The sequence below is a fragment of the Eschrichtius robustus genome, chromosome 10, assembly GCF_028021215.1.
Source record: "Eschrichtius robustus isolate mEscRob2 chromosome 10, mEscRob2.pri, whole genome shotgun sequence".
Classification (NCBI taxonomy): Eukaryota; Metazoa; Chordata; class Mammalia; order Artiodactyla; family Eschrichtiidae; genus Eschrichtius; species Eschrichtius robustus.
In genome coordinates this window covers 105,416,545-105,430,747 of record NC_090833.1, presented here as the reverse complement: position 1 = coordinate 105,430,747, position 14,203 = coordinate 105,416,545, and the positions used below count along the sequence as shown (strand labels likewise).

At 35.5% G+C, this 14,203-nt stretch overlaps 1 protein-coding gene across 3 annotated transcripts in view; it reads right to left on the bottom strand.

Moving 5' to 3' along the window:
• The window catches only part of ADAM28 (ADAM metallopeptidase domain 28), a 207,318-nt gene that overhangs the window by 14,465 nt on the left and 178,650 nt on the right, over nucleotides 1-14,203 (bottom strand). For all 3 annotated transcript variants that reach the window (XM_068552536.1, XM_068552537.1, XM_068552535.1), the window contains 5 exons: nucleotides 12,417-12,501; nucleotides 8,665-8,795; nucleotides 5,896-6,073; nucleotides 4,512-4,601; nucleotides 1,509-1,704 (listed from right to left, as the gene is read on the bottom strand). In XM_068552536.1, coding sequence (XP_068408637.1) covers nucleotides 1,509-1,704; nucleotides 4,512-4,601; nucleotides 5,896-6,073; nucleotides 8,665-8,795; nucleotides 12,417-12,501 — 680 coding nt within the window. The remainder of the gene's footprint in view (nucleotides 1-1,508; nucleotides 1,705-4,511; nucleotides 4,602-5,895; nucleotides 6,074-8,664; nucleotides 8,796-12,416; nucleotides 12,502-14,203) is intronic.

Below are 14,203 nucleotides of genomic sequence, written 5' to 3'. Positions count from 1 at the left end.
TTTCTGGTCTTTTATAAAGGCCACCTTTAAATATATGATTTAGAAGTTCTTCTCTCTTCCAATATCGGATAAATATATTCAACATTAATTCAATAGATCACTTGGAACATTTACTAAAGTCAGGCCCTGTGCTAGGATACACTGGGAATAACAACTATGAACAAAACAGCGTCTAGGTACTAGAAAAGTTACAGATTTGTAAGGGAGGCGATATTGAAGGGTCAGGCAAAAAGAAGAAAAGTAATAGTTTTTATCGCAGTGATTTATAGCCAAGTAACAAAGGAGATGTTCAGAGCTTCATCTCTGTGCTGAAGATTCCCTTTCCCCAGGTTTCTGCCATGTACTGAAGTTAGCCAAGGAAGTACAAGTTCTTTAACCAGCAAAGCCATCTTTGCTTGCACCTGTAACTTAGCACGTCCGTCTGCATTACCTATAAACTGGAGGAGAGCCAGAACCGAATTCCAGACCATCAGAGCACTTCCTGATGCACCAATGGTATCAAGCTTTCTCCTCAAATTGTGTCTCAGCTCACCCTAGTCTGATACAGAGGCTTTCATTCAGGGGTTTTTCTAGGTTCCTGTTCATTGATTTCCCAGGTTTCTTTTTTTCTGGGTGTACTGTCAATCAGTGATTTTTGTTGCTTTCTTTCGTCTTGTCTTATGTATATTTTCAGGAATTATGGAAAGTGTCCAGCATATGATAACCTTCTTCAAATGTTTTTAGGAATATGTATTTTCCCTATTAAAAATAGTCCTTCAGCCATTTAAGTAGGAATCTGGAAATGTAGCAGAAAATGGTATGAAAATTAAATATATGTACACAATATACATCATATCCAGGAAGTCCAAAGAATTTATATTTTAAAAATTGCTCTTCTAATCAAGTTATTTAGCATAATTTAAATTTGGGTTTAAAGTTTTTGAAGATTCTTAAGTTATGCTTTTACTTTTAATTTCTTTTTTATGGTGTAATCAGAGAATATGACCTCTAAAATTCTGGTATTATGGACAAAATAAACATTTTAAGAACTTTCAGTTTTCCTCACTGCTCCTTTGCATTCCACCCCTACACACACACACACACACACACACACACACACACACACACACACACAATTCCAAGGGTCTGCTTAACTGGGAAGGATTTTGGTTAGAGGTGCCAGATAAAGTACAGGACATCCTGTTAAATTTAAATTCCAGATAAACAAAGACTTTTTTTCAGCATAAGTCTAACTCAAATATTGCATGAGACATACTGATACTTAAAAAAAAAAAATTGTTAATCTGAAATTCAAATTTAACTGGACTGTCCTTATTTTTATTTGCTAAATCTAGCAGCACCAAAATTCTCCACTTATCCAGGATTTTGAGCAGTGGCACAGTTTCTAAGATGGAAGAAAGGGACAGAATGCTACTTTGGCCATGATTAAACACTGTCACTTGGAGTGATACGATTTTCCTTTGTATGTACAAAGGCAGTGCCAGCATCACTGGGGTTTGTCCTCCTACCTGGTCCCCATAGCTCGGTGCACTGCTCCTCCAGGGTGGGGCACATCCCCATCAAGCAGTAGCCCTTCCCATTTTGGCAAGGGAAGCCATTGACTTGGAATCGATCATCGGGGCAAAGACCGGATTTGCCATCACACATTTCGAGCAGGTCACACTCATCTTTTGCTGGTCTGCACACCTCACCAGCCTTTTTAAACTGTAGGGAAATAAAATTGGAGAGAAGGCTTTTTTTCCACCTGACTTAACCCTAATGTCTCAAATTGATTCAAATAATATTTTCCCTGTGGCCTTTTATTGGCAACGTAGTTAGAGGCATCTTTCTATTTTAGTTCACGTTTTCATTGTATAAGCTAAAGCCATCTCCTATAATGTCACTTCTGTTGACTTTGGCCAAGCCCTGAGTCTTTAAGCAATCAATAATTCTGAATTTGTAGAGCAAACGTTATAGAAATAACAATGAAAAAATACAGAAGAAAACTGAGCAATATCTTAGATGGAAAGAAGGAAGTTATTTCTCCCTTTGCTGAATGCATCTTTGACAAGCTTTTCAAGGAGATTTAAATCTGCAGCTTCAGAGATTTATTGGTGAAGTAAATCTTCCATAGTAAGGAAGATAAGTTTACAAGCCCAGATCAGCATGCTCTGAGATTTTCCCAGGCATAGAGTTTCCTAATCCTTAATTCCTTTTATTGTATGGTCAGATATTTCTTTTCAACTCACGTCTTTCTATGGAATGATTTATCAGAAGGAGGAAACAACCAAATATTCATTTCATGTGTTAATTAATTCCATTGCAATCTATTATTGCGAGTCTTGCTCTTATGAGCTCAGAGAAACCTTAGGAAAAGAAATTCTGCCATTCGTACAAATCTGAAGAGGCCTGTGTGGATATTGGAAGCATACCCTTCTCTAGTTGAAGTGAGAAGGCATGCTCTCATATCATCAAAAGGCTTTCCATATCTTTACACTGGTGAAAGAATGTGCCAAAACTAAGATCCGGCACAGCCAAATAAATAAATAAATAAATATTTTTTTAAAAATCCAAATTTTCATCAGAACATATGAGACCCTCCAAATTCAAGCCCCCCCTACTCCAGTCAGACTAGCTTTCTTACCAGATGTCACACAAACCATGCTTATATCTTCTTTTCTTTCTTCTTTCTCCTTGCCTGCTCACTTGGAATTTTTTCTTTCTATTTATCTAAAATCTACTCACTACTTTCCAGACTAATTGAAAGCCTCATTTTCCATGAAGTCTCCTCTGACCTCTTCAATGCAAATCACTGTTCATCTTTTCTACATGTGGTAGGAAAAGAGCCCTGGATTTGGATTTGAAAGATACAGGTTTGAATCTTGGCTCTGCCAGTGGCTAGATGTGTACCCTTAGCAAATGGATTTAATCTCTCTGAAAATCCATTTCCCGATCCAATACTAACTTTATAAGGTCATTATGAACATTAAGTGAAAATATATGTGGAAACTATTACCCATATAATGGCCGTCTGTCATTATAAAATCTACCTGAGCATTTAATCACGTATTATATTTTCGTCTGTTCTAGTTATGTATATCATCACCCTAAAGAAATAGCAAGTTTTTTGAAGTCAAATACTAGTTTTCTTTATCACCCATAATCTCTAACAAACAAGACTTAATAAACACTTGTTGAATACTGCTTAAGTTCTCAAATTTTCTTCATTTTGGCCTCCTTTATTTCTTTCCTCTCCCTCCAACATTAAAAAAAAAAAAAGAAAAAAGAAACAAACAAAAAAAACCCTATCTCAAACACTGCCTATAACCTGGCATGCCATCTGCACATTCCTTTTACAGATGGTTATTGGGCTTTTAAAATGAACGCAATTCTGTGTTACGTGAGCATGAATCAGACTCCAGACATTAAGAACCAGTCTAACTAAGAAGACACATAAACAAATAATCATAACAGAGAATTCTCTGCAACAGTAGAATGTAACATGCTGAACTCTAGCTGGAAGAGAAAGTCAAAAAAGCCCCCCAGAGAAAATGACACGGTATCCTCATCTTATGTCTTTTTTCTAAGAATTTCACCTGGAAGTGACTTCAAAGGTTGAAGACAGAGGAACCCCTATATTACTAAAATTAAAAGCTTTTCCACTACACCATATTAAAGTGTGAAATAAAATTCATATTTTATGGCAAGACACGGAAAATTTAAACATAAGAAATTGTCTCTGCCCTCTGGCCTCCTCTCTCCCCACACCGTGCACTGCGTATCTGCATTAGGCATTGACCAGACCTCCCCATCAGCAGAAATACCTGCTCAACCATAAAGACCAACATACTCCCAGCACCAACAAGATAACTCCTTAAAAGATAACATTCCTTCTTGATCTTGTAAGGGACCATGGTGACGCTTAGATATTGATTGTGTAAATTATCAATCATATGCCATTTAACGTATAGCCCTCTGTCTCAAAAAACTTACACAACTGTGCTTTGACTTCTAACTGGCTCAACAGTTTTTGGAGCTTTCTGAGATGCTCTTCCCCGGTTATAATCCTCAATTTGGCTAGAATAAAATTTTCCATTTCTTTCTTAGATCGACTGATTAATTTTTTGCCGACAAAAGGGATATGCAAGCAATTACTGGATTTGGTCCAAGAGGGTCACACAGCATCAGAAGAAATAGCAGGTGGGAGTAACAAAGCATTGGCTTTGGAACTGATCATACTTGGCTTTTGCCATTTAGTGGCTGTATTATTTTGTACATTATCTGTTCTGAGACTCTGTCCCCTCTAAAACAAAATTAAATAATAATATACACTTCAAAAGGCTGTTGGAAGATTAAAGAGCCCATCTTCGCAGAGTACTCAGTGAGGACTTGATAGATGGTAGGTAACATTATTTTATAGACAGAAAAATATTACTTCACCTATTTCATTTTAACATAATCCCTAAGATTTTAATACAGAAAAAACAAAGAGTAATCATAATTATTAAGATAGAATAAAATAATAATCTTACCCGGCATTTTTCACAGCATTTCCCTACTGCACATTGAAAATTTGCTTTGATTTTACATGTTTTTGCATCACAGCAAACGTTGGTACATTCCTAAGAAATACCAGAAACAAATGCAAATGCAAGATTACCTTTTGGTCTCATTTCGGCACAGTTCATAATACAATTTATTCATCACACAGACCTTTCTTTGATGCAGTCTGAAAATGATTTGGGGGGAAATTTAAAAAAAAAAAGTACAAAGTTTAACATTAGAAATACTGAGTTTGGGGGCTTCCCTGGTGGCGCAGTGGTTGAGAATCTGCCTGCCAATGCAAGGGACACGGGTTCGAGCCCTGGTCTGGGAAGATCCCACATGCCGCGGAGCAATTACGCCCATGAGCCACAACTACTGAGCCTGCGCGTCTGGAGCCTGTGCTCCGCAACAAGAGAGGCCGCGATAGTGAGAGGCCCGCGCACCGCGATGAAGAGTGGCGCCCCCACTCGCCGCAACTAGAGAAAGCCCTCGCACAGAAACGAAGACCCAACACAGCCAAAAATAAATAAATAAATTAATTAATTTAAAAAAAAAAAGAAATACTGAGTTTATCTGAATTCTACTTATATCATTTTTTTATTTGAATATCTTTTCTAGTTCCCCCAATCTCCCATAGTAATACTGAACATGGTCTATTTTTGGTGAAATATGAGAGAAAACAAAAGAAAGGGACAGTTTTTGAAAATCAAATTCCTCTGAATAGTTATAGAACATAATTAGTTCAGCTCATCAATTTTGTATCTATGCAGCAGTAAACTTAATCTCTAGAGCATGTACTGAAAATCTAAAAATATAGTTCTTTATTCAAGTTTGACATTTAATTCAGCTCTCTGTAAAGCAGTATACTTTGTCTTGTTCTCCCCACCTTGCTTCTGAGAAATCAGGCATCTGCACAAGGCTTTGGAGAAACTCCTACCTTGGGAACCTCAGAGTGAGATATTTTCAGTTACCAATTTTTAGGGTTAAAACTCTTGCCCTTATTCAAACAAACATCATCTGGGAAAGATTCCTTTTTCTCACAGAAGGGATAAATGTGTAATCCTATTTTGAAGTTACTGAAAAGCTGACCCCCTGAGAGCTTGGCCTGGTACTCGCATTAGGTGTTAATAAGATGGGGGCAAAGGTCCCATTCAGAATCCTGGCTGCCCTGTCAAGAGGATGGGACCAAGCCAGGCACTTCGAATGGTAACAAGTCCTGAGTCCCAAAGTTGGCCTGACAAATGTCTACAAACAAACATTTACAAAATTACAAGAAGTGTGATTTTTTTAGTGAACTGCACATTCTTTGATAGTTTATCTCTCAGCAATTGAAAAACAAAGTAGATCATTTTAGAAAGAACTTGGTGGTACCTCGGGGGTCCCACAGTCACAGTCTTCTCCCATTTCTATCAACTGGTTCCCACAGATCGGGGTGGATATGATATCTGTAGGCAGCGGAACGTTAAAGAGGCAATTGTATAATTTATCTTCCAAGAATTTTTCATAGCTGACACGGCTGCAGGAACTGAAGTCCGTAGGTATGTAGAAGCTGTAAAGGTAAGGAAAAAGAAAATGGAATACAGTCACGCTGAGCAGATAAGGAGAAATATCAGACATTGGGTGTGATACGCTCAAAACGTGACCCAAAAGATCAAAGGGAATACACCCACCAACTGCTAAATCATGAGCTCTTATTTTTGCGCCTGAATTAGCCCACCCGGGCAGGTATAAACACCTCCGGCTTAATGAGCAAGGCAAGTATGGTCACATCTCAAAATAGAGCATCCAGGCTGCTGTTTAATAAACTAAAAACCCTTCTAATTTATCCAGATAATCTCATTCAGTCTTCGGTCATTTTGGTTTTGAAGTCCTAAAGGCACTAAAATTATATTTATTTACATGTTTAAGAATTCATTTTCCTTCAGAGGGATTTCTATTGACAGCCTCTCTTCATTCCACAAATAACAATGAGGTTAAAAAAGCAGTAGCCAAGGGGAGTAGGGGGGAGGGAAGGAATGGGAGTTTGGGATTAGCAGAGGCAAACTATTATACATAGGATGGATAAACAGCAAGGTCATACTGTATAGCACAGGGAACTATATTCAATATCCTGTGATAAACCATAATGGAAAAGAATATGAAAAAAATATATATGTCTATCTATCTGAGTCACTTTGCTGTACAGAAGAAATTAACACAACATTGTAAATCAACTATACTTAAATAAAATTTTAAAAAAATTTTTAAAATGCAGTAATATCTGTGAGAGATAGCATAAGATATGTAACTGGCATGCAGCCATATGCTATTTTGTGGGAAGGCATGGGAGACTAACCCTAGCTTGAATGAGCTGGGAGAGGAAATGAACACATAAAAGGGATTGTGGGGTTCTTAAAAATAAAATTCCAGGGCAGTTTTGCCTAAGGTGTGGCAGGAATGTGTAATCTCTTTTCAAAGACTCTCATCATCTTCCTGTGAGAACATTCTTCTTTTTTTAAAAAAAATTTTATTATAGTTGCTTTACAATGTTGTGTTAGTTTCTCATATACAGCAAAGTGAATCAGTTATACCTATACATAAATCCACTCTTTTTTAGATTATTTTCCCATATAGGCCATTACAGAGTATTTAATAGAGTTCCTTGCGTGATACAGTAGGTCCTTATTAGTTATCTACTTTATATCTAGTAGTGTGTATATGTCAATCCCAGTGTCCCAATTTATCTGCCCCCCCTTTACCCCCTGGTAACCATTAGCTTGTTTTCTACATCTGTAACTCTATTTCTGTTTTGTAGCTAAGTTCATTTGTACCCTTTTTTTAGATTCCACATATAAGTGGTATCATATATTTGTCTTTCTCTGTCTGATTTAGTTCACTCTGTATGACAATCTCTAGGTCCATCCATGTTTCTGCAAATGGCATTATTTCATTCTTTCTTATGGCTGAGTAATATTCCTTTGTATATATGTACCACATCTTTATCCATTCCTCTGTTGATGGACATTTAGGTTGCTTCCATGTCCTGGCTATCGTAAATAATGCTGCAATAAACATTGGGGCGCATGTATCTTTTCGAATTATGGTTTTCTCTGGATATATGTCCAGGAGTGGGATTATATGGTAACTCTATTTTTAGTGCTTTAAGGAACCTCCATACTGTTCTCCATAGTGGCTGTACCAATTTACATTCCCACCAACAGTGTAGGCGGGTTCCCTTTTCTCCACACCCTCTCCAGCATTTATTGTTTGTAGGTTTTGTAATGATGGCCATTCTGACCCATGTGAGTTGATACCTCATTGTAGTTTTGATTTGCATTTCTCTAATAATTAATGATGTTTAGCATCTTTTCATGTGCTTTTTAGTCATTTGTATGTCTTCTTTGGGAAAAAGTCTAATTAGATCTTCTCATTTTTTGATTGGTTTGTTTGTTTTTTTGATATTGAGCTGCATGAGCTGTTTGTATATTTTTGGAGATTAATCCCTTGTCGGTTGCTTCGTTTGCAAATATATTCTCCCATTCTGAGGGTTGTATTTTTGTTTTGTTTATGGTTTCCTTTGCTGTGCAAAACCTTTTAAGTTTAATTTGGTCCCATTTGTTTATTTTTGTTTTTATTTTCATTACTCTAGGAGGTGGATTGAAAAAGATCTTTCTGTGGTTTATGTCAAAGAGTGTTCTGCCTATGTTTTCCTCTAAGAGTTTTATAGTATCCAGCCTTACCTTTAGGTCTTTAATCCATTTTGAGTTTACTTTTGTGTATGGTGTTAGGAAGTGTTCTAATTTCATTCTTCTTTATTTACATTTTTCTTCTAAAACTTCTCCATTACCACCACCCAGTCTGAATTCACTGAGAATGTGATAAATGCTAATAATTTTCTGAACCCAGATCTTGTGTAGCTAAGATGAGGATAAAGTGACACATCACCCCAACAGCAAAGAGACAGTATGTTTAAACTATGTCTCAGTTAATGAAAAACATTACACATAGATGAGGTACAAGGTAGTTTGGTATAGATACACATCCATGATTTTGTCCTGATACTGCCATTTAATAACTTGAAAGTTTAAACATGTCACTGAAGATGACAGCCCAGAGTGAACCCAAAACACGGATAAATAGCATCTTCCCAGAAAGGCTCACCTTAGTGCTCTGTCCATCACACATACTGTAGAAGGGCACTTGCAAGCATAGGTGTCATGAAACATTCCGAAGTTATGGCCCATTTCATGGGCCATGGTCCCTGCAACGCTAAGCATGTTGTGACTGTGGTCCTGAGGATGAGAATAGGGAGACAGATCCTCTGGTTTGCAAATTGACTTATCACTCAGGACATAATAAGTATTTTCACTGTAGTCAAGTGGAGTAGAGAGTCTGATTTTAGCTTCAGTCTGATTTTAGCTTCAGTCTCCTCACTCCTGAGTCCACGCCAGAAACTAAGAGATGCAGGACTTGCCTAAGACTGAGCTTAATGAGAACAGAAGGGAATGCCCTCCTCCCACCAAAAGTCCAACAATCATCCAGTAACAAGTAACAACAACCTATTGATGGGAGATGGATAACAGCTTAAAGAGACTCCCTGTGAGGTGCAGTAAAGCCCTAAAGACGAGTGTGGAACACACAGTGAGAAAAACTCTGGCAAACCATCCTTCATTCTAAACACAAAGTAATGTGAAAGGAATGTAACATCTGTGATGTACTGAAGATGGCCATACCAACCAAAAAATCCCGAACCCAGCTCAACTCCTGCTAGATTGAGTCAAATCCTCACACTGAAGTCCTAGAAGAAGGAAAGAAGTGATCATTTCCAGGCCAAAAAAAAAAAAAAATTATTCACCTCAGACTATTGCCTTTCACGAGATGCCTAACTTTCAACAAAAAATAATAAGGCATCCAAAAAGAAAAAAGAAAAAGAAACAAGAAAAAACAATACCCTGCCAATCAACAGAACCAGACTCAGGTTATTAGTGCTTTCGGAGAGGCACTTTAAAATAACTATGATTAATATGTTAAAAGCTCCAGTGGAAAAGATGAATATCATATAAGACTGGATGGAAAATTTCAGAGAGTTGGACACCATAAGAGAGAATCAAATGGAAACACTAGAATTGAAAAAGACAGTAACAGAGATGAATAATGCCTTCCATAGGCTTAACAGTAGATCCGGAATAGCTGAGGAAGGAATCAGTGGATTTAATATTTCAACAGAAATTACCCAAATGGTAACACAAAGTGAAAAAAATGATAAAAAGGAAAAACCAAACAAAATGAAACAAACAATGGAGATACAAGTTTTGTGGGGTAATATAGAATGATCGTACATATATGTTCAATTACTTATATGTAATTGAAATCCCAGAAAGTAAAAAGGATGAGAATGGAATAGAAGAAATATTTGAAGACATAATGGCCTAAAATTTTCCAAAATTAATCACAAATACCAAGCCCCAGGACAAAGGAACACTAAGTAGGATAATTACCTCTCCCCACAAAAACCCCTTAGTTATAACATAATTATAATTATAATCAAATTGAAGAAATTAAGGACAAAGGAAAAATCTTAAAATCAGAAAAAAAAAAAACCCACACACATTAGAGAGGAACAAAGGTAAAGTTTACAGCAGATTTCTCGTTAGGAACTCCAGCAGACAGTTAAATCACTGAAAGTGCTGAAAGAAAAATGCTATCCACCCAGAACTGTAAACCCAGTGAAATATATATACAAAAAGGAAAGAGAGATAAGGTCATCTTCTTAAAAAAATGGAAAGAACTCATGGACAGGAGACTAGTATTATAAGAAATATTTTTAAAAAATTCTTATGGAAGAAAAAATATATTATGCCAGATAGAAATTTTCTCTCTGCAAAGAAATGAAGAATGTTGGTAATGTAACCAAAATAAGGACCAGTAAAGATAAGATAAATGGAAAACTAATTTTTTCTCATTTTAAATTGCACGGCAAGATGACTTTTAAAGAAAAATTAGTAACAATGTATATTGTATTTATAGTACATGCAAAGTTAAACATTTGATAAAAATAGCACAAAGGATGGAAGGGAGTAATTAGAGGTGCTCCCTTGTAAAGTCCTTATACTATATGTGAACCAGTTAATACCATTTCAAGGTAAAACATACAAGCAGAGATGTATAATAAGCCCCAGGGTAACCATTAAAAAGAAACAAATCAATAAAAAGCTAATAATGGAGATAAATGAAATTTTTTTTTATATACTCAATCCTAAAAAGGCAGAAAATAATAGAAGAGATGGCATAGGAAACATCTAGCAAAATGAAAGATTTTAATCCAACAATATCAATAATGATATTACATATAAATTATTTAAACATACCAAATAAAAGACAGAGATTGTCAGATTAGATAAAAAATAAAATCCAAGTATATACTGTCTAGCAGAAACCTTCTTTAAATGTAAAGAAATACATATGCTAAAAATAAAAGTAAGGAAGAGGTTGTATCAAGTACACTATAGCCACAAAGTATTGGAGTGATTATACTGAATTTGAACAAAGTAGACTTCAGAATAGGAATATTTCAGGGAAATAGAGGGACATAATATGATAAATGGATCAGTTCTCCAACAAGACATGACAACTCTGTGTATTCACTTTACAATAGAGCTTCAAAATACATGAAGTGAAACTTATAGAATTGAAAGAAGAAACAGACACATCTACAGTTCTGCTTGGGTACTTAAACACTCTCTCCATAAACGATTCAAAAGAACTGAACAACACTATAAGTCAACTTGACATAATTGACAATTACAGAACACTCCAACAACAGCAGGACACATTCTTTTTGAAGTTCATATGGGGTAATGACCAAGAACAAACCTCAAAAAAATTTAAAATATCAAAATTCTACGAAGTATATTCCCAGACTCCTATGAACTAAATTGTGTCCTGCCCACTAATTCATATGTTGAAGCCCTAACTCCTAACTGCTAACTCCTAAATGATTATATGTGAAAAGAAGAAAACCCTCAAATTCACAATCTAAAATTCTTCCTTAAGTAACTAGAAAAAGAGTAACAAATTAAATGCAGAGAATGCAGGAAAAAAATCAATAATCAAGAGACGAGCGGAAATCAATGAAATTGAAACTAGGAAAGCCTCAGTAAAGCAAAAACTGTTTCCTTGAGATCAATAAAATTGATATACCTTTGGCCAGACTGATCATGGGGAAAAAAGCCCCCACAAATTACTAATATCATGAATGATAGAGGGAAAATCACTACAAATCCTACAGATATTAAAAGGATAGTAAAGGAATATCATCGACAAATATATGCCAACTTAAATGAAATGGACAACTTTCCTTGAAGGCACAAACTACCAAGGCTCACTCAAGAAGAGATAAATAACCTGAGAAGTCCAATATCTATTGAAGAAATTGAAAATGTAGTTTAAAAATTTTCCACAAAGAAATGCCAGACCCATATGGTTTTACTGGCGAATTATACCGAACATTTCAGGAAGGAATAATACTAATTTTACTCAAATATTCCAGAAAATCGAAGAGTTGGGAGCACATCATTTTATGTGGCCAGCTTTACCCTGATATTTGCTCTAATAACAAAACCTGAAAAACACATTACAGGATAAGATAACTACAGCCTAATATCCCTCATGAATATAGATGCAAAAATCCTCAACATATGTTATCATGTTGACTCCAGCATATATACAAATAATACATTATGACCATGTTGGGTTTATACTGGATATGCAAGATTGATTCAACATTTGAAATTCAGTCACTGTTTTTTACCATGCCAAAGGACCAAAGGAGAAAAACTACATGACCTTCTCAATAGATGGAGCAGAACAGCATTTGACAGGCTTGAGCTGTAGAACCAACAGTTTAAACAAACCTGAACAATGCCAACAGAATGATACGGAGAGCACATTGTAGACGTGAAAGCAAGGCCCACAGTTGTTCCAGAAAATTCACTTGCCCTGCGAAAAAGAGAGAAATTGATAAAGCTTATGACTCTAAGTATATTTTCTATAGACAATTCATCCAGAACCCTAACTAATTAACAGAGAAACTCACATCGCAAATCATCACTCAAATATTTCCTTCAGCGTTTGAGTTTGCAGAAGGCATTTTTAAAAATATGATGGTTTTCATACCACCTAAATGCAAGCATCTGGGAGTAATCACTTTAATATTTTATATCTCTTACTCATGATTCTTATATTTTTCATTGTGGAATTCATCTCTTGTCAGGAAATAAAGGGGGATTTTTTTTCTAACAAATGTTTTGCTTTATATGTACATATGTACGTATAAATCTATATAAATATATAACTTAAGATGAAACATGTCTCGCTTTAATTTATATTCTCCTCATGTATTTTTATATACGTTTACTTTTATTTTTGCACTGTTTTAGCTGTAGCTTGATTTAAGTTTGGGCTCATTCTATAAGTATTTGTGTTATTGAAGCATTTATGCATTTGCAATATTTGTCCTATTGGAGAGACATTTGAACCACTTGCATTTATTTACATAGATGATATATTTGGTCTTTAGTAATTTTAATTTCTATTTTGGTTTTGTTTCATTTTTTCTTTCAATTTTTAATAATTCCATGTGCTTTTTTGGTTATTATTATTCTGTTATTATTGTCTGTTAAGAATCTGACCCTGATTTGCATCTAGAAATTTGCAAGTATGCATCATTTTAAAAATTCCCTTATAGGTGCATTTACATAAAAAGTTGAACCTATATTTTCCCACTTATCAACATAAAGAATGGCAAGTACACATTTTGCCATGAAAAATGAGGAAATTAGAGAACTTCCTGCCACTTTCCATTCCCTATGGAGTTTTCAATATCTGTTATTCTGAAATGATATTTTGTATCATACATGATATTTTAAAGATTTATGGCATTTATATTCTCTTTTAAAATTATATTGTAAAATTATACTTAAGTCTACATTTTTGTGGATTTAATTCTTACTACTAGCTCATTTATAAAAAAATAAAATCTTCCTCTATTATGGGATTAACTATTTTGGTTTCTCTTTTCAGTAGATAGAGTATATTTGGACTCTAAGATTCATACCCGGTTATGCCCAGGTATGGGTATATATTGTTAATTTGTCAGGTAAATGGTAAGGCTTTCAATTTACACATGAAAGGACAATTATTTCCTTCCATCCTTATCTTTTTAGTTCTTTTATCCTGTTTATTCTGGTCTATTCAGGAAATCTACTCTTGATACTGGATTACTATTTTTTATCTATACATCTGTCATCTTGTCTATAATTTATATTTCTCTACCCTATTACTTCACAATACTGGATTCAACTACAATTTTGGCTTTGTCCTGGGACCAGTCTGGTAAGAGTTGAATTCCCTTACTACTCACTACCTTCGAGACCCTGGAAAATCACCAAACCACTCCCCAAAATGAGCTATGTCTTGTGGTGGGCCCCTGAGTCTGGAACACATCTTTCCAAATTAAGGAACTGTGGCAGCTAGCCTTCAAAGATAACCCAATGAGCCAGCCTTGTGATATTCATATCCTGTGTAGCACCTTCCCTAAAACTGGATAGGTCTATGACTTGTTCTTGACCAACAGAATACACCAGAAGTGATGTGTGATTTCTAAGACTGAGTCATAACAAGCCTTGAAGTTTTCTCCTGG